At 40.6% G+C, this 21,938-nt stretch overlaps 1 protein-coding gene across 1 annotated transcript; it reads right to left on the bottom strand.

Annotated features, from left to right (window-relative positions):
• Positions 1-20,642: 20,642 nt before the first annotated feature.
• On the bottom strand, positions 20,643-21,584 carry LOC130880436 (olfactory receptor 5AN1-like). The gene has a single exon (XM_057779462.1). It carries the CDS (start codon positions 21,579-21,581, stop codon positions 20,643-20,645), a length of 939 nt encoding a protein of 312 aa, XP_057635445.1. The 5' UTR covers positions 21,582-21,584.
• Between the last annotated feature and the right edge of the window lie 354 nt (positions 21,585-21,938).

Genomic DNA, 21,938 nt, shown 5'->3' with positions numbered 1-21,938 from the left:
TACTTAAAGGCAAGTTGAACCGTACCCTATTTCCCAAAGGTGATTTTCTCAGAGTTCCTGGTGAGATGCAGAGCAGGAGGGATGCAGTGTCTCTTTGGTAGGCATTTCTGTGACATCATCAACCTGCCCATTTGGAACGAGATGATTTCACAGTGCTCTTGGTCACTGAAAACTGACCTGCGGCATTCTGGCATTGCAAAAATACTTAGCTTATGACATGCATTTAACCCATATTTGCTGAATGAGTAAATTAATCTTAGCATTTTAATATATGTTACTGATTTGACTCATAATATTTAAATTGACCTGTTATTTATGCTTAGAAAATTTCCAAGCCTGCCTACTTAAACAAACAAAATAAACAACAACAACAAACCCAAAACCAACATAAAAAAAACCTAAAAATGATGAACTCACATAGTAGGAAGTTTTTGGTAGAGATTTCAGGTAAATATGATTATTATGACTATTGTAACAACATATAAATCCATTTTTTGTTTTAAAAGGGTCAGTTTATAGAAGTTCCAGAATGGAGTCATTTTATGCATACTAATTTTAAAGAGCATTGTTTTCGAAAGTGAAATTCATAAAAATTGTACATTGCTTGGCTTTGGATTTTCAGGTCAATTAAAGTGTGTATGAACAGCTACTTAGGTTTTTTTTTTTTTTTTCTGTATTTGATACAGATTTCCTCGGGTTTTTGGTCTCCTCCACCAGATGGCAATTTACATTTTTTTTAAAGCTTTAATTCTAATTTTGTTGTGAGGACAAGCGCGACTCTTACAATTTAAATGTTCATCGTTTATGTATATTTGCCACCTGAGGATGACACGTCACCATGTAAATGCTAGGATAACAGGGTAAGCTGGCTAATTTTATAAGAGAAGCATTAAATAGAAAATGTCAGATGTGCAAACAACTTCTAATTCAAGAGTAAAAAAAAGAAAATCAAAACAAATATTCTACTTAATGATTAGCAATAAAATATGTTAAAATAATTTAAAAGTTACATTTTTTCTGAAGTTTTTGGAAACAGTATGTGAACAATAGTATGTTAATCATGTATTTATGCTGAAAATATGAAATGGCTTTAAAAATTAGAAAATACTGTTAATTTTGTGTTAAATGTTTGGGTTGAATCCACATAGGTTTCTTACTCTTTCCTAAAACTCACCTACAAATGATACTATTTTTTTTTATTATTATTAAGCAAAACCACTGAGATGTGGGCCAGTGAGATGGCTTAGCAGATAAAGGAGCCTGAAGCCAAGTTTTCAGTTCAAAACTCCAGGATCCACCTGGTGAAAGGTGGGAACAAATCTCCTGCAAGCTGTCCTTTGATCTTCACCTGGGGGCCATGGTATGTAGCCCCCAAACATACACATGCACAGACACACACATGCACACACACCTGCACATGCACACTCACACACCCTGAATTTTAAATAAATGTTTAAAATGTGGTTTGGCTATGAAATGTCCCTGAAGGTTCATGGGAATAAGCTCTTTTTCCCAGCAAGTGGTGCTGCCTTCAGAGGGTCTGCTGTCCTTAGAAGGTGGAGACAGCTGAGGGAAGGAAACCAATGTAACCTGCTTCTCCTCCTCTCTCAGGCGATCTGCCAGTGTCCTCTATCAGAGCCGTCTGCCATCATGCTATCTTCACCACCGTAATGGATTATTCCCTTAAACAAGTCCTTCCCTAGCACCAGGTTTCTCCCCAACCCCATAATGGCTCCCTCCATCAAGATCTCTCTTTCATTGCTCTCCCACTCCTCCCTCCCAACTCAGCCTTCTGGGTCCCTCATGCTCCCATCCCATCCTCTCCCCTCTACCCACCTCCCAGTTTACCCAGGAGATCTTAACTATTTCCCCTTCCTGGGGTCATCCATGTGTGTCCTTCTTAGGGTCCTCCTTTTTGCCTAACGTCTCCAAGGTCGTGGACTTTAGCCTGGTTATCCTTTGCTTTCCGTCTAACATCCACTTATGAGTGAGGACATGCCGGGTTTGTCTTCCTGGGTCTGGGTTACCTCACTCAGGATTTTTGTTTTCTAATACCATACATTTACCTGCAAATTTCAAGATGTCATTCCCCTCCACCCCATCCCCCGCTGAGAAATACTCCATTGTGTAAATGTACCAGGAATCCACAAAGATGACCCCAGTTAAGACTCCTAGCAGTAGTGGAGAGGGTGTCTGCAACGGGCCTTCACTTATAATCAGATTAGTGACTACCCTAATTGTCATCATAGAACCTACATCAAACTGATGGAAGCCGATGCAGTGACCCACAGTCAAGTGATGTGGGGTTCCCCTCTGTATGCTGTACATCCCTACCTCTGCATATATGGTACCCAAGACCGTCCTCAAAGTGGGTCAGCATCTCAAAGGCCATTGGCGGAAGAAATTCCCACAGCAGTCAAGCACTGGTCTGAACTCCTGGAGATGAGTTGAAGAGAGGGAGGAGGGATCACATGACCAAGAGGGGGCAGTGTCAAGATCATGATGGGGAAAACCAGAGACAGATGACCTGAGCTAGGGGGAACTCACAGACTCTGGACTGTCAGGTGGGGAAACTGCATGGGACCAAACTAGACCCTTTGAATGTGGGTGATGGTCATGTGACTTGAGTTTTTGTTGGGGCGGCAGGGGTGGTGGGAGGAAGGGGACTGGTAGTGGGATCAGGACTTATCCCGGGTATATGAACTGGCTTTTTGGAGCCCATTTCCTATGGTGGGATACTTTGCTCAGCCTTTATACAGCTGGGAGGGGCTTGGTCCTGCCTCAACTTGGTATGTCAGACTTTGTTGACTCCCCAAGGGAGGCCTTATCCCCTCTGAGGAGTGGAAGGGGGATGGGAAGGAGAAGAGGAAAGGGGTTAGTATATAAAATGAATAAAAATTTTTTAAGTTAAAAAAAAAAACCTTAAAAAACCCAAAACCTCTCAAATCCTTCCTTCAGGAAATCATTTCTGTTGGCTGTTCTGTCATAGCTACAAGAAAAGTCATTAACACGTGGGTAGGAAAAGTCAGAGAGAAGTGAGTTGATTCTCATTGAACAACCTAGAAATTAAAATAGTAGGAACCTGCACAGGGTGGGCAGGGCTGAAAACTGACCCTTCAACTGAAAATGTAATGCAAACCAGGTAGGTTACTAGGCAGACCGTCTCCCTATCTTGTGTTCAGACAGCCTTCCCCAAAGTCTACCATTGCTCCAGCAAATGACAGAAGCTTGTAGTCCAGGGAATTGGACCAGGCTCTGTGGGACCGGGACCAAGAGCTATGTATACAAGAGGGAAAACTAAAACAGAGGGTTAAGATCGTACCTACACAGTGAGTAGCTGGAGCCCTCGTTCACCACACACCCATTCTACTCTGTCCTATTAGCTCCTGAATACTGCTTACTAGGTTGGAATCTCCTGGGAGACAGGAGGCTTCTATACAGAGCCAAGGCTCCTCAAGACAAAAGAATAGGCGAGGCCTATAGTAGGGCTCCATAGATCGACTACAAATCCTTTCAGGATTAATAGCAGAAGCCCAGCCAACCACAGTCCATGGCCATGAATGTCAAGCTTCATGCTTTGTTTTTAAAAAAGAGGAGCTATCTATCTATCTATCTATCTATCTATCTATCTATCTATCTATCTATCTATCTATCTATCTATCTATCTATCTAATCTATCTATCTACCTATCTATCTATTCCAGTTCCACATCACTGTTGAACAGGAACTACAGAGAGTGCTCACACCCCCTACGCTTACACATGCGCAGCTTCCTCCTTCACTGACACAGTGGTGTTTTTGTTGCAATTGATAAACCCTCACAGGAGCATTATCACCCGATTCATCATTGGTTTTCTTTGACGCTCCACGAGTGGTGCTGTTCATTGTGAGTTTGGACAAGTGTATGATAACAGGCAGCCCACATCACAGTATCTCATAGCCCTAAAGGCTTCTCTGTGCTTTGCCCATCTCTCCCTGGTGTATGAATGACTACTGGAAAGTGTTGATATTTTAAATGTGTCCATTATTTTGTCTTTTCTGGAGCATCATACAGTTATTATATTGTCTCTTCAGTTTTTTCTTTTTACTTAGCAATATCCATCTAAGATTCTTCTGGATCTAGTCTTTTACTTTGTTCTTGTAGTTATTATTTTCTTTTTACTTATTTCTTTGACATGGGGTTTCACTACGTGGCTCAGGCTAACTTAGAACTCAATATGTAGACCAGGATGCCCTTGGATTTATAGTAATCCTCTTGCCTTAGCCTCCTGAATATTATATTACAGATTGGAGACACCATGACTGGTTTACTTTTTTTCTAATTGAAACTTTCCCATGAATATTCAACGTATGTAACAATCTACAGTGTGGAATACCTTTACTATAGATTACAAAGCTTTCATATTTAGAAGTTCGTGTAGCATAGTTTTAGCAAGCTAATGTGTAATGCCCAGATCTTCTGTTGTAGCTTTTAATAGTAGGGACACCTAAAGTGTTATTAATATAATTTACATTTGTTTATTTGTGTTTGTACCTGAGCAGTTGTCAAGGCATGCATGTGGACTTCAGAGCCTTGTAGGTCCTAAGAGTTGACTTCAGGTCATTGGCCTTGTTGGAAAGTGCCTTTACCTGCTGAGTCCTCTCACCAATGTGAGTATTCATCTAATTTTTATTTTATAGGAACTAAATTCAAGATACCAACAGATGTATGTGCATATCGTAATGGAATCAGAGCCCCTTTATTCCTTTTTTATTTTATTTTACTATTATTATTTTTTTAATTTTTCAAGACAGGTTTTCTCTGTAGCTTTGGAGCCTGTCCTGGAACTAGCTCTTATAGACCAGGCTGGCTTCGAACTCACAGAAATCTGCCTCCCAAGTGTTGGGATTAAGGTGTGTGCCACCTCCACCTGGCCAGAGCTCCTTTTTATAAGCATTGAAATGACTAGATTGTTAGGGCTGTATATAATTGATTTTTATTACATTGATATTTAAGTTACAAAAGCATGTAATTGTTGCCTAGTTTTCATAACCATCCTCCAAGGAGAAACAGGGGAAGGGAGAGATTTCTTTTCTCTTCTCAGTCATCATTGTTTGAAGGGGATTGATTTTAACTAGAGGTTCAGAGGTAAACCCTAATTGTTTTAAGTCAGTCAATTAATATTCTCCAATGCCCTCTTTTCTTTGAATTTGTGGTATGTGTGTGTGTGTCTTTATCTAATTATCCATGGAAATACACAACACACCTCTTTTGTTTCTACATCTTGGTTACTTGAACGATGCTGCAGTGAGCAGTGTACCTGGTAGTCAGCTATCTTTTAGAGGTGTTTCTCTGTGCATATGCACACAAGGAGAATAGCTGGATCATCTGTTAATTCTCTGCTAGCTTTTGTAGGAGCCTCCAAACTATTTCTACAATTGGCCCCCAACATTCAGTTCCCCAATGGTGTAAGAGGATTCTCTCTTCTCTACACACCTGCTCACATTTGTGGTCTCTTGTTTTGTTTGATTACAGCCATTCAAACAGACAAAAGGTCATTTGCACTTTCATCCAAGCTAAGGATGTTCATGAACTTCTCATACACCTCTAAGTCACTGTAAGATGAGTTTTGGATAAACATCTAATCTAATCATAATCTTTGTTCATTTTTAATCGGGTTATATGTTTCTTAATGTTGAGTTGCATAGGATCTGCATAGGAATTGGCTAGCAATCCATGATCAGATGAGGTTTGCAAATATTCGCTCCTGACCTCTAGCTAGCCTTACATTTTGCTGTTGCCTTTTCTGTGCAGGTGTTTTTCAGTTGATGTATATTATTAGCTGGTTTTCTTGTCTCTGTGATAAAATGTCCAACAGAAGTATTTTAAGGGATGAAATTTTGTTTTGAAGGATGGTTTCAAGGCATCATGGTGGAGAAGGTATGGCAGCAGGTGGACAGGTCACAGGTCATAGGGCACAGGTTACAAGTCATACTGTAGTGACTTATCAGCTTTGGAGTACAAGGCTTGACTGATATAAGAAGGGGACAGATATAACCTTCAAAGGGATATCACCTATTGACTGACATGTGCCATCAAGAGACTCTGTCCCAAAGGTTCCATAGCCTTTCAAATCAGTACCACAAGGTGAAACAGGTATTCACACACATGAGCGTAGCTGGGCATGGTGGTGCAGGCCTGTAATACCAGCAATTGGGAGGTGAAGGCACAGGCAAGACCTCTGTGAGTTCCAGGTCGCCTAGTCTACATGGTGAGTTCCAGAGCAGCCTGGTCTACATAGTGAGTTCCAGAGCAGCCTGGTCTACATAGTGAGTTCCAGACCTGCCTGGACGACATGGGGGGGAGGGGGAGGTCCTTGTACCAAATAAAACAAAAAACAAACAAATGACATAAGGGCTTCAGGTATAGAAGAACAGTGAACAGGGCAATGAGAGTGCTGTCAGCAACAGGGCATCTAGGGCTGAGAAGATGGTCCCTTAGCTCATGCTGCTCAAGCATGAGCACTTGAACCTGGATGCAGGTCCCCAGCACCCACCCATGTGGAAGCCAGGGGTTGGCAGAGTCCATCTGTGACCTCAGCGCTGGGTGCATGGGGGTCAGTTCAGACAGGGAGATACTGCACCTGGTTATCCAGTCTAGCCATTAATGAAAATATTCAGCGAGAGACCCTGTCTCAAAACCAGACCATAAAACAAACAAATGGAAAACCAAAGTGGAGAGCTATCAAGATATCTGATGTCTAACTGGTTTCTACACACATGTTCAAACATGAATGCATGTATTCACATAAACAGGTGCATAGAACACACACACACACACACATGGGCAGCCATAATATATTTTTCATAAACACTCTTTCAGGAAAGGGACAGAAAAGTAGGGCCCACTCTTCCATGAAAGGTAGGGTAATTTATCCTCTTTGAGGAAGAAGAAACTATATCGTAGTACATTACCTTTCCAAATGACTCTAGTAATTGATGACCTAAATGAAACTCTCAGCTTTTCTTAGCAGCACCTGCTGAGTGTGCACCCATGGAGCTCTGAGAGAGAAACCGACCTTAGCAAACCACAGAGAGACCTGGTTTAACCAGCCATGTTATTGCTCATCTCAGAGGAATCTTTACATCGCCACATTGTTTTCTTTACCCACTAGGGATTGCTGTTTCTAACTAAGCCTTGTTTTCAGTTGTCTCCTACTGATGACAAAGGCCTAATATTTCTCCTTTTGTTTCAGATAAAGCTTATCTTAGCCTTTTCCCCACAATTTTTTGGTGAGAAATTTTCTTCCTTCACTGGGTTTAACTCTACTTTTGCTTGCTCAGACAATGAAAAGAGAAGGAAATTGAAAGATGACATTATAATTAGTATCTTTGACAACCTCTTTTCCTTTAAGATACTTGATTGACAGTCCTCATATCGTAGTCACTTAGATGACACTGAAAAAATTATGATTAAGCCAACTATTATCAGAAACAAACTCTGGAAAGCTTTGTCTGTTAGGAGCAGTGCAGACAGACTAATTGTAAAGCACCAAGCACTGCGTTAATTCCTCTTTCACTTCTTCCTCCTCTCTTCTCTCGTCTTTTTCTTGCTAATCCCAGCCAAGCATTTTAATGGTTTAGAAGTTCCTAATAGCCAGGTATGGTGGTGCATGCCAGTAGCCACACCACTCAGGAGGGTAAGGTTGCTTGAACACACAAGTTTAAGACCAACATATACAACATAGTGAGAACTTGTTTCTAAAATAAATATCCCTCAATCTTGGCCATGCTTCTTGTGTGTGCAAATGTATACTTGTGTGTATGTATATGCATGTAGAGAACACAGATCAACATTGCTTGTCTAGCTCATTTACTCGCTATCTTAATTTTTGAACCTGGACTTCTTAAATTTGGTTGAACTGGCTGGCCAGAGAGCTTGAAGGATCCATTATCTCTGCCTCCTCAATACTGGACTATAGGTACATGTCACAACACTTGACTTTTAACATGGTGCTGAGGATCCAAATTCAGGTCATCATGCTTGCATGGCAAGCACTTCACAACTGAGTCATCTCCCTAATCTGGTCATGGAATAAAAAAAATTATTTGAAATAGAAACCTAAAAACTAGTGTCAAGACCGTGTAATGCTTCTATACATGTTTGCATTTTACAGTGCTTAAAGCACGCCAAACATGTTTATATTTTCAAGGGTTTATCATTTCTATATTGTGAAAACATTAAAAAATCTTTCTTCCAGCTTTTGAAATTTTCACTGAATTACTGCTAACTATACCCACCCTACAGTGCGAAAGCAATCTCAAACAAAACGAACAAAGCAGGAGAAGCTTTCTGACTTCAACTGTAGAATATTCATCAAGCTATACTAGAATTGATCGATTTTGTAAAATAGCCTTTTACAAAGTCATTGTGTTTTTAATGAAATAAATGAGATAAGTTAGTGCCTCAGCATCAATCAATCTACAACTCTGAGTCTGTTCTCAGACCTCATCATCAACTGAATGAGGAAAGGCTGTTACAGACCTCCCATCTGGTCCCCTTTCTCTATATGCTAATGTATATTCACACAGCCTACGTATTTGGATCAACCTTCTACAGATCTGACTGTTGTATTAAAAAACTGTGCAAAAGCAGTTACACAGTGAAACCTAGCACTGAAGGATGACTAGATAGAGCTATTTGTAAATCTATAAAATCATACCTGGATCTGAGTTCCTCCATGTATCTTGTGATAGAGTCCAAGGGAGTCACCTAAGATAAATTTGAGATTTCCCTTCTTGTGATCCCACTCCTTCTACTTTGTTATGCACCCAGGTGTTTCCATTTCTAGGTCCTGGGAGCATCTCATTTCTTCACTACTTTCAGTTGAGCACATGGTTTATGGTTAGCAGGCTCTGACTCCCTTGGCCTTCTTCAGCAATGGTCCTGATGTGGAGCAAGAGGGTCTTAAATGCTTGTGAATTTTCTCTGTCACATGTAAGAAAAGAACTGAATGCATAACTCAGTTGAAAGGAAACCAATTAAAGCCATACAAACTGTCTCCTGAGTCATAGAGGAGAGACCAGCTTTAGGAAGTAGTCCCCTGCTCAGACTCCACACTCTCTTGGGAATGCATTCACCTCTTGAGACATTTTGAAATTAACAAATCTTCCTTTCGCCCTGAAAGAATCCTGGAGCTCATATAGAGGCCATGCCTAACCTTGTTAAATAGTAAGCCAGTCCGAATCCGTCACTGCTTCCCTGTAAGACTCTGAGTTACACTCCTTGTAATGGATTCTCAAATTCTCTATTTTCTTATCCTAGACCTTAATCTTCTTAACTTTTAAATAACCTCTGAGGCATCTCTCTAGCCCACAAGTTAGTATTTTAAATTATTGGTTAGGATCTGACCACCCTTGCCCATGCCAAGGCCAATTTCTAGGCTTCTGCCAGGACCTGCCATACCTGCCGCCACTCACAGGTCCATTCTGGGCCACCTCCACCACCCCACTAGGTACCCAGACTTCCCAATCCCCTCCAAAGTCTAGTCTAATAAGTACCCCTGACCTCCTGTCCATACCCATTCTGCAACCCATCAATTTTAGTCTGGGTCTCACAACCAGTATACTAGCCTAGCCTGGCTTTTCCTGTCTTTATTGCAAAAGAGCCAGGCTTGGGCCAGAAACCTCCATAGCACAGACCACAGGACTCTCCTGTGTCATATAAAACCAGACAGATCTAGCTCCACACTTCACACTTGGAACAGGAAGCTCAGTCCCCTCTGTCCAATTGACCTCATTTCACCCAAGCCATTTCTAATTTCTATGTCCAACCCTCCCTCATATCTTATCTTCTTCTCCAATCTGCTTTATCCAAAATGAATACAGAACTAACAAAGAAAGTCCTTATGCTCAGATCTCATTACAAAGTATTAAGATTAAAGGTTAAGACAGTATATTCTTTCCCAAACCTACCAGTCCTCTAGAAATACTTGTCAATGAGAACTATATCAATGAACTCTAGGACATAGAATTTCAAAAAAAATCATAAATTTCATCAAAGAATTCGAGGAATTTAAAGAAGACAAAGAAATAGCTCAATGAATTCAAGCAGAATTCTTAAGGAGAATAAATGTCTGTGAAAACAAGCATAAGACTGATGGAATGTGGCTGGTTAGGCTTCTGCTATTGACCCTGCAGGAACTCATGGTTGATCGGTGGAGCCCTGCTGTAGGAGGTATAACCAGTTATTTTGATTTGAGAAGGCTTTTCTCTGCATAGGAACCTCCTGTCTCCTAGGAGACACTAATCCAGCAAGAAGTGTTCCAAGAGCTAACAGGATAGAGTAGAATAGGTATATGGTGAAGGATGGGATCCAAGACCTTACTCTGTAGATACAATTTTACCCCTCTGTTTTATTTTTCCCTCCTAGACATACATAGCTCATGGTCCTGGGTCATAGAGTTTTGTCCAGTTCCCTTGGTTACAGATCTTGGTCTTTGGCTAGAATGATGATAAGTAGTCAGAAAGGCTGTGTGAACACAAAGGAATGTGAGGGCTAGCCTAGAAATCTGGTTCTTCTATTTTTATGCATTAGGTTTTCAGTGGAAAGGTCAGTTTTTAGCCTTGCCCACCCTATGCAAGGTCCTACTACCTTGATTTTTGGGGTGATAAATTGGGAATCAATCACACATTTCTGGTTCTTTTTATCTACCTGTGTTATTACTTTTCTTACAGCTGTGATAGAATATTTGACAGGAACAATATGTTGGAGGAAGGATTTATTTTGTCATACAGTTTAAGGGAATTTAGTCCATTTTGGAGGAGAAGACATGATGTTGAGGTGGAAACAAAGATGGGTAGAATATGCAGGGAACCATGGAGTTGGCCTGGCCTAGCTGCCTGAGAGGCATACATTACAGGTTTTTGATGTTAGAAATCATGACTCCTGGGGCACAATGTGCCTTCCAGTTCCTGAGAGATTGATGCACTCCCTCACGCAGTGAAGCATTCAGGATGCTTTGTGTTTTTCTGTATGTTCTCTCAGCAGTCAAGGGAGCATGGAAATGTAACAGGACAATTGGTCTTAGACATTGATTTTCTGTACCCTGTATGGCTTGCAAACTTCATTGTATCCTGGCAATCACAACTGTATTGATCCTGGCAATTGCTGTTATATTCTGCTTCTGATAAAAGTATAAAAAGTATGATTGCTTTCAATAAAATGGTCACAGCCTCAGTTGTGCTATGGCCCCTCCAACTGGCCTGATTTAATTCCTCATGGCCATATCAGGTGAACTTGGTCCTGGTAAGTAAGTGCAGGTGCTTACAGGTATATTTAACAACAGTTTTGCAGTTTTGCTATGGTGGACTAGTAGCGGCAAAGGCAATAGTTTGTGTTATTGTGGCTACTTTAGGGCCTCCCTGATCAATAATTTGCAGGGAGGCATCCCAAAGACAGTGCTATTTTATAAGCTCTTTAAATTTAGTGTGCAGAGTAATGTGTTCCATTATGGCATTTTTATATATAATTTGCAACAAATATGTTGTTATAGTAAAATAGGCTGAATTATTAAATAATCACATTTACCTTAGAACTTTCAAAAGATTTTCTTCCACGGGAATTATTAATTTAATGTTTTCTTGGAGTATGCCAAAAATTTGCTGAGTATAAGTAACATGGTAGTTTTGACTATATTAGTCAAATGACTAAAATTTATCCTGAAGTACTATGGTTAATTAATGAATTTGGCAAATAAAAAGTGCATTTGGAGAGTTAGGCATATTCTGATACCAAACTTGGAGTCCTGTGATTAGTAACTGCAAATAAGGTGACCAAGAGTATACTGTAAAACCATTTTCTCCTTCCTTTATAAACAAAAAAACATAGATTTATAACATCACAGAAAGATTGTGAATGTGAGACTCCACCCCCTCCTACTCTTAATCTTAATAAAATTTCTGACTGAGGAAAATGACCTTTGGAGATGAGAGAAGAGCACAGTAACCATGTTTTATTTGTCAGCTGGCCATCACTACAAGACATCTGAGGCAATTAGCTGATAGAAAGGTTACCTAGCCACAATGTTGAGGCTGTAGTGCAAGACTTGACAGTTCCATTGCTTTAGGGTTGGCATGGGAGCATTGGGTGGCAATGGCGGGTAGCATACTGGAGTAAACTGCTCACATCCTGAGTCAGGAGGCAGAGAGAGAAGAACAGGCTGCATCCACCTGTAACCATTGATTAGTTTACAACCTGGCAAACAGTCCATCACCTCCCAAATGTCTCATTTTGGGAATCCACTTGTTGAAACATGGCCATTCGATGAAAGGAGACAGAGACAGAGACCCACATTGGAGCACCGGACTGAAATCTCAAGGTCCAAATCAGGAGCAGAAGGGGAGAGAGCACGAGCAAGGAACTCAGGACCGCGAGGGGTGCACCCACACACTGAGACAATGGGGATGTTCTATCCGGAACTCACCAAGGCCAGTTGGACTGGGTCTGAAAAAGCATGGGATAAAACCAGACTCGCTAAACATAACGGACAATGAGGACTACTGAGAACTCAAGAACAATGGCAATGGGTTTTTGATCCTACTGCACGTACTGGCTCTGTGGGAGCCTAGGCAGTTTGGATGCTCACCTTACTAGACCTGGATGGAGGTGGGGGGTCCTTGGACTTTCCACAGGGCAGGGAACCCTGATTGCTCTTAGGGATGACGAGGGAGGGGGACTTGATGGGGGAGGGGGAGGGAAATGGGAGGCGGTGGCGGGGAGAAGGCAGAAATCTTTAATAAATAAATAAATAAAAAAACCATGGCCACTTTCAGACCAAGCAGTACACACAGAATGACAAAGGAAAAAGGGGGTAATGGATATGTTCATTACCTTAGCATCATCTATAGTAGTTTGAATGAGAATATTCCCCATAAGCTCATGCATTTAAATTCTGGGCCCAGTTAGTAGGATAATTTGGGAAGGATTTGGGGGTATGGCCTTATTGGAGAAGGTGTGTATCTAGGGATTGGCTTTGAGGTTTTAAAAGTCTATGCCAGGCTCTCTCTCTCTCTCTCTCTCTCTCTCTCTCTCTCTCTCTCTCTCTCTCTCTCTCTCCCCCTCTCTCTCTCTCCTTTCTCTACTCCTCCCTCTCCTCTTTCCTCTGTCTCTCCTTTTCTCCCTCCCTCACCCTCCCTCCCTCTCTCTCTCCCTCCCTCCCTTCCTCTCTCCCTCCCTCCTTCCTTCTATCTGCCTGCAGATCAAGTGCTACACTCTCAGCTATTATTCGAACACCATGCCTGTCTGCTCCCTGCCATGATGAACACAGACTAACACTCTAAAACAGTAAGCAGGCTCCCAATTAATTCTTTCTTTTATAAGAGTCGCATTGGTTATCATTTTTACTCACAGCAATAGAACAGTTACTAAGACATCATCATTTCATACTGGATACATACATAAACATTACATCGGCTCCCATAAAGAGACACAATTATAATCTACAAATTTAAGGTGCTCTAAAATAAGTTAATGAAATCAAAGTAAAACAGGTTCACATTAAGAAAGCCAGCCTATAGAGTGAATCAGAGGAAGAACTCATGCCTAGTATGTGGGAAGCCTGGTGTCAAGCCATAGCATGCTTGCAAATCTAGGATAAAAGGACTTAGCTAACTGAAGTAGAAATCTCATGCACGTCCGTCTATTAGAAAACTGCCAAAGATGATATCTGTGATACAGAACAATTCCAGAGCCTCCCAAGATGTGAGTTCACCAACACCAAAAATGTTAAATGCAGAAAGAACACCAGCTTTGTCTTATGTGAAAGCAGGATCTAGGAGGGAAATGACTGGCATGCAGGCAGGCGCACAAACAACATGCCCAGCTGTCAGTGGTATCTGTCAAGGATAGAGGAGGTGACAGGAGAGAAGGCCAGAGGTGCAGAACTTCTCAGAAGCCACGTCTTTTTGTTGAGGCTCACAACACACCTCCTAGCAGCAGCTCAGTCCAGATGGAGTCTCACTGATGGTTGCATTGCAGGTCGAGGGTCAAGGTCAGGGGTCAGATGTGCCCTGCAAGACACTTCCTCAACTCACAAGAATTGTGTCAGAAATGAATTGAGAGTCAATGTGTGACTTTTCTCTTTCTGGATCACGTGGATCAAGTATTATTCTTAAAGATTTCATAAAATGAAAAGCATCCAGATTGCTTATTTGTAAGACAGCAGTTTTATTAGAACAAACACAACTCTACCTTGTAATATCAAACCAGACATTATGCACACTGGCTTCCTGTGTGCAGGCACCGAAGCAAAGTCTAACATCATAGTTTTATTTCAGAACTTGGCTGCTTTTCTGCTTCTAGAATGTGGCCCATAAAAGCCTGTGGTCTGCCTGTCTTCCAGTTAGACAATGCCAGCCAGCCATCTGGCCTGGCAGCTCTGAAGAGAGATGCTTCCACACCCAGCTTGTAAAGGTTCCAAGCCATGCTTGCGAGTGGTTGCTGTGGCTATTTCTGTGCTCATGGGAAGAGGGGCCAGTGAGCCATACTACACATGAGCCTTGCAGCATTAGAAGGGGAATGAAGGAGGTAAAGCTCTGAGGTATAAACAGTTGGCTTATATCAGCAAAGATGAGACACCGGGAGCTCAGGAATGTTGTGCAGAGCAGAGATCATACATGAGGGCTTAGATAGTATTGCATATGCAATCAGGATAGCTTCCCATACTCAGTTTCAAATAAGGTGTGTGGGGGGTCCAAATCAGTTATATGAACACAGATTAGTAAAGTACACTGATCAGTCTTTGTGTGGGTGATCACAAAAGAGGTGGGTATTACATTTGTCCAAGTTTCTGTAATTAAAAATTGTATGTGTAAGTCAGGCAGTGGAGGCACATACCTTTAATCCCAGCACTCGGGAGACAGAGATAGGCAGATCTCTGTGAGTTCAAGGTCAGCCTGGTCTACAGAGCAATTTCCAGGATAGGGACCTGTTGACTGAGGTTTCTGTCCTGTCTGGTTCTCATAATCATTAAGTCGCAAAGAAACCACACAGAGGTCTACATTATTTATAAACTGATAGGCCTAGTAGCTCAGACTTCTTAATAACTCTTATAACTTATATTAGCCCATTATTCTTACCTGTGTTAGCCACATGGCTCGGTACCTTATTCAGCGAGGCAATCACATCTTGCTTCTCCTGTGGCTGGTCCAGGACTGTGAGCCAAGCTTTCCTCTTCCCAGAATTCTCCTGATCTCATTGACCTGTCTCTACTTCCTGTCTGGTTGTCCCACCTATACTTCCTGCCTGGCTACTGACCAATCAGTGTTTATTTAAAATATTATTGACAGAATACAGAAAATTGTCCCACACCAGGTCCCAAAGGTATAGAAAAGTCCTGTTATGAGGTATGAGAAAGCAACTGTTGAGGGAGCAGGGACATTGACAGGGACATCCACAGGAACAGGCCCGAGGCAGCGATGTTTGAGGGACTGTCCTGAGCCAGGGACCTCTGCAGGAACAGGTACAAGGGAGCAACTGCTGAGGGAGCAGGCCCAAGCAAGCAACCTCTACAGGAACAGGTATGAGGGAACAATTGCCAAGGGAGTATGCCTGAGCCAGAGACCTTTGGGACTGGGCTCAAGCCAGGGATCTCTACAGGAGCAAGCCTGAGCTGAGAGTAGTAACACATTAAACCCCACACACTAGTAGTGGGAGACTTCAACACTCCACTCTCACCACTGAACAGGTCTGTCAGACAAAAACATAATAGAAATAAGGAAACTAAAAGATAATATGACTCAAATGGATGTCTATTAAATCCAGACATCTATAGAACATTCCATCCAAACGTATAAGAATATACCTTCTCAGAACCTCATGGAACCTTCTCAAAAATTGACCACATACTAGGTAACAAAGCAAACCTCAACAGATACAAACAATTGGAATAACCCCATGTATTTTTTTTTTTTTTTGATTTTCGAGATAGGGTTTCTCCGTAGCTTTTGGTTCCTGTCCTGGAACTAGTTCTTGTAGAGCAGGCTGGCCTCGAACTCACAGAGATCCGCCTGCCTCTGCCTCCCGAGTGCTGGGATTAAAGGCGTGCGCCACCACCGCCCGGCAACCCCATGTATCTTATCGGATCACCATGGCTTAAAATTAGAATTAAACAGAAACACCAATTTCAGAAAGCCCACAAACACATAGAAATTAAACCATACTCACCTAAATCACCAATGGGCCAAGGAAGAAATAAAGGAAGAAATTAAAGACTTACTAAAAGTTAATAAAAATGACCACACAACATACCCAAATTTATGGGACACAATGAAAGCAGTATTAAGAGAAAAGTTCATAGCACTAAATGCCTAAATAAAGAAGCTGGAAAAATCCCCACTCGTTAGTTAACCTGAAAACTCTAGAAGAAAAAGAAACAAACTCACCCAGGAGGACCTGATGGCAGGAAATAATCAAATTAAGAGCTGAAATAAACAAAATAGAAACAAAGAAAACAACATCAAGAATCAATAAAACCAAGAGTTGGTTCTGTAAGAAAATTAATAAAATATACAAACCTTTATCCAAACTAACCAAAAGGCAAAGAGAGAATATCCAAATTAACAAAATCAGAAATGAAAAGGGGGACATAACAACAGACACAAAGGAAATCCAGAGAATCATCAGGTCAAACTTCAAAAACCTATACTCGATGAAATTGGAAAATTTAAAGGAAATGGACAGCTTTCTGGATAAGCATCACTTACCAAAATTAAATCAAGACCACATAAACAAATTAAATAGACCTATAACTGCTAAAATAAGTAGAAACAGTCATCACAAGTCTCCCAACTAAAAAAATCTCAATCCCAGGACCAGATGGTTTCAGTGCAGAATTCTACAAGATTTTTCAAAGAACTAATAGCGATACTCCTCAAATTGTTCCACACAATAGAAACAGAAGGAACATTAAAAAAATTCTTTTTCAAGGCTACAATAGCCCTTAATTCCAAACCACAGAAAGACATTACTAAGAAAGAAAATTACAGACCAATCTTACCCATGAACTTTGATGTAAAAATAGTCAATAAAATACTGGCAAACAGAATTCAAGAACACATCAGAAAAATCACCCACCATGACCAAGAAGGCTTCATCCCAGATATGCAGGAGTGGTTCAACATATGAAAATCTGTTAATGTAATCCACCATATAGACAAACTGAAAAAAAAACCCCACATGATCATCTCATTAGATGCTGAAAAAACTTTCAACAAACTACAGCATCCCTTTATGATAAAGGTCTTGGAGAGAGCAGGGATATAAGTAACACACCTAAACATAACAAAGGGAATATACAGTAAGCCAACAGCCAACATCAAATTAAATGGAAAGAATCTCAAAGCAACCCCACTGAAATCAGGAACAAGACAAAGTTGTCTACTCTTTCCCTATCTATTTAATATAGTATTTGATGTTCTAGCTACAGCATTAAGACAACAAAAGGAGATCAAGGGGATACAAATCGGAAAACAACTCATTTTCTCACTATTTGCTGATGATATGATAGTTTACATTAGTGACCCCAAAAATTCTATCATGGAACTTCTACACCTCATAAACACCTTCAGTAATACAGCAGGATACAAGATTGACTCAAAAAATAATATTCCTTATTTACATAGATGATAAATGGGCTGAGAAAGAAATCAGAGAAACACCACTCTTCACAATAGCCACAAATAACATAAAATATCTTGGAGGAAATCTAACCAAACAAGTGGAAGACCTGTATGACAAGAACTTTAAATCTTTGAAGAAAGAAATTGAAGAAAATACCAGAAAATGGAAAGATCTCCCATGTTTTTGTATAGGTGGAATTAACATAGTAAAAATGGCAGACTTACTCAAAGCAATCTACAGATTCAATGCAATGCCTAGCAAAATCCCAGCAAAATTCTTCACACACCTCGAAAGAACAATACTCAACTTCATATGGAAAAGCAAAAAACACAGCATAGCTAAAACAATCCTATATGAAAAAGAAACTTCTAAAGGTGTCACAATCTCTCACTTCAAATTCTACTATAGAGCTAAAGTATTGAAAACAGCCTGCTACTGGCATAAAAATAGACAAGAGGACCAATGGAAGAGAATTGAAGATCCAAATATGAATCCACTCACCTGTACACACCTGATTTTGACAAAGAAGTGGAAAATACAAAATGGAAGAAAGAAAGCATATTCAATAAATGGTGCTGGCATAACTGGATATCAACATGTAGAATGAAAATAGATCCATATTTACCACCATGTACAAAACTCAAGTCCAAATGGATCAGACCTCAACATAATACCAACCACACTAAACCTCATAGAAGAGAAAGTGGGAAATATACTTGAACACCTTGGCACAGGAGACTACTTCCTAAATATAACCCCAATAGCACAGATACTGAAACAATTAATAAATGGGCCCTTCTGTAAAGCAAAGGACATGGTTAACTAGACAAAACAGCAGCCTACAGAATGGGAAAAGGTCTTCACCAACCCTTCATTGGACAGAGGACTGATCTACAAAATATATAAGACATCAAGAAATTGGTCAATAAAAGATAAAAAAATCCAATAAAAAGTGGGATATAGACTAAACAGAAAACCCTTAGCAGATGAATCTAAAATGGCTGAAAGACATTTAAGGAAATGTTCAACATCCTTAGTCATCAGAGAAATGCAAATCAAAACAACTCTGAGGTTTCATCTTACACCTGTAAGAATGGCCAAGATCAAAAACACTGTTGATAATTTATACTGGAGAATATGTGGGGTAAAGGGAACACTCCTCCATTACTAGTGGGAGCAAACTTGTACAGTTGCTTTGGAAATCAGTAGGGGAATTTCTCAGAAAATAAGGAAACAACCTACCTCTAGATCCAGCAATACCACTTTTGGGTATGTACCCAAAGGATGCTCAATCATACCATAAAGACATGTGCTCAACTGTGTTCATGGCAGCATTATTTGTCATAGCCAGAACCTGGAAATATCCTTACTGCCCCTCATCTGAAGAATGGATACAGATGATGGGGGTACATTTACACAATGGAGCACTAAACAGCAAAATAATAATAATAATAATAATATTTTGAAATTTGCAGGCAAATGGATGGATCTAGAAAACATTATATCGAGTGTGGTAACCCAAGCACAGAAAGACAAATATCATATGTACTCACTCATAAGTGGCTTTTAGACATAAAGCAGAGAAAAACCAGCCTACAATTCACAATTCCATAGAACCTAGACAACAAAGAGGATCCTAAGAGAGACATACATGGATCTAATCTACATGTAGACTAGATGTAGATGGGAAGTAGAAAAAGACAAGATCTTCTGAGTAAATTAGGAGCGTGGGTAAAACGGGAGTGGGGAGGAAGTAAGGGGAGTAGAGAAAAATATATAGCTCAATAAAAACAATAAAAAACCTGTGTCTTGAAAAGTAAAACAAAATCATGTGTACAGGCTCACTCATGCCTCTTGAGTGTCCAGATGTCAAATGCCAACATCTAGCGTTTGTTATCTTTCGTCTTTTTAGGATTCTGGAATACAACTCAAGTTGTTTCATTTGATGGCAAGTACTTTACCCACTGAGTCTAGTTTTGTTGTTGTACTAAAACCATTGCATCAGTCTCAAAACTGTAGAACATTAGGGTGGAGAATGTTGAACACACACAGGAAGGTGCTAATGTCCCAGGAGCAGCTAATCTCCGTCATGCTATTTGGTGACTATTGGTACAATAAAGACACATGAGTCTTCTTAGAGAAAAATTGACCAGCTGCTGGAAATATCAAAATAAGTATGATTGTTTGATCCAGTTGGCTATGCCAATCCATGGTAGTGTCTGGCTTTAATGTAGGACAGTAGAAGTGACAGGTTCTCTCAGATCACTCAGATATGGTTATTGGCCGTGACTTTTCTCGATACTAGAGAGAAACCATCAGAATACTATGTAAATGACATTTTCTTGCCACAAATTTTCATGATTAAAACCACTTTCTTTTCTCTTAGGCTATGGTTGATGGATACAAGTATATGACTCCAAACTTATTGATTCTTAGCAGTAATTTCCTTAGAAAGAACTCAGCAGGTATATATATATGTATATATTTTAGAAGGTGCAATCAAACCATTGAACAACTCTACTTTTTCTAAACAGTAATTCCTCACCTGTTCATCTTCACCTGCTCAGAGAAATAGAATAGTCTGTGGTCTGATATGGTCTTTAGAACACGATGTCATGATACTAGTGACACAAGGATTTGGGACTCTGGGGTGGGGAATCTTCTCTATGGGCACAGTCCTATGATTTAGCAATCTTTAGTCTTGTACAAAAAGTTTGTCAACTTTATGTATCTTAAATGCCTGTACACAGGAGAATGAATAATAATCACTGTGTAATGTGGAAGCTATAACACTATGGGTCTTAAAGATGTTGTGTTTCCATGGCATCAAATCAATTAGTGTATACAGAAATGCTTATTTCAAGGTAAAACATCTTCATCCAAAATCCCATGAATTTTGTAGTGCTCCAGCCACGTGCATATTATTACGACCAACAGTGACTATGAGAGGACACATATGCTGAAAATACCAGAGTCTGTGACCTTAGCTACAGATTGTCTTCTTCTGCAACCTCTTCATGGACTCTTTGATTTCCTTGTTCCTCAAACTGTATATCAAAGGGTTCAACATGGGAATCACCACAGTGTAGAAGACAGATGCAAATCTGTCGAAACTGGAGGAGCCACCAGAACTTGAACTCAAATAGACAAAGATACTGGAGGTGTAGAATAGGGAAACAGCTGTCAGGTGAGAAGTACAGGTGTTTAATGCCTTGAATCGGCCTTTAGGTGAAGTAATCTTAAGGATGGACAAGATGATATAGCCATAGGATATCATGATGGCTAACACATTTACAAACCCAAAGATCATTGTTAATACGGCTGTCAGGACTTGGACGAAGAAAGTGTCTGTACATGACAGAAGTAGCAACTGTGGCATGTCACAGAAGAAGTGCCTGATGACATTAGGTCCACAGAAGTGGAGATGAAGTAAAGCAAACAGCTGAAGTAAGGAAGCAGTGAGCCCAGACATATAGGATGCCACCACCATCAGAACACAAAGAGTGGGTGACATGATTGACGAATAGAGCAGCGGGTTACAAATGGCAGCATACCTGTCATAGGCCATGGCTGTCATGAGACAAGACTCACTCAGCCCTATGATGGAAAAGATGAAATTCTGAATAATGCAGCCCACAAAGCTGATGGCTTGTTTTTCCTGGAAAAAGTTTGAGAGCATTTTTGGGACTGTGCAACTAATGTAGCAAAAGTCTATGATGGACAGGTTACAGAGGAAGAAATACATGGGCGTGTGGAGGTGGAAATCCATCCTTATTAAAACAACGAGGGACAGGTTCCAGGTCAGGGTTGTAATGTAGATGAGCAAGAATGTGACGAAGAGCAGCGTTATGATTCTGGGGAAATCCGAGAATCCCAGCAGGATGAACTGGGTGATCTTGGTGCTGTTTCCCCTTGTAATCATGTCCTCAATGTTCCTAAGATCAGAAAAGAGACAAGTAAGTACATAGTTGACCAACGTGAAACCAGAGCTTTACTATTTTCACCATCTCTCTTTTTCTCCTATAATTCCCGAGAAAAGAAGAAGTGCCTCATTTTCCTGAGGAAAGACCCCTGTTTTCTTCTCAAATTGCCAAGAAGACTCTGAGAGGCACTGGGGGAGGTGGGAGAATATGAACAAGCACATTGTGTGAAACTTTCAAAGAATTAAAAAAAAAATAAGGAAATAGAACCAGACATGGTGGTGCATGTCTTCAATCCCAGCCCTGTGAAGTCAAAGGCAGGCAAGTCTCTGTGAGTTCTAGGCTAGCTCCGGGCCAGC

This window comes from Chionomys nivalis, chromosome 8, assembly GCF_950005125.1.
Source record: "Chionomys nivalis chromosome 8, mChiNiv1.1, whole genome shotgun sequence".
In the NCBI taxonomy this organism is placed as follows: domain Eukaryota; kingdom Metazoa; phylum Chordata; class Mammalia; order Rodentia; family Cricetidae; genus Chionomys; species Chionomys nivalis.
Note: the sequence above shows the minus strand (reverse complement) of the source record. Positions and strands in the feature narration are given on the sequence as shown.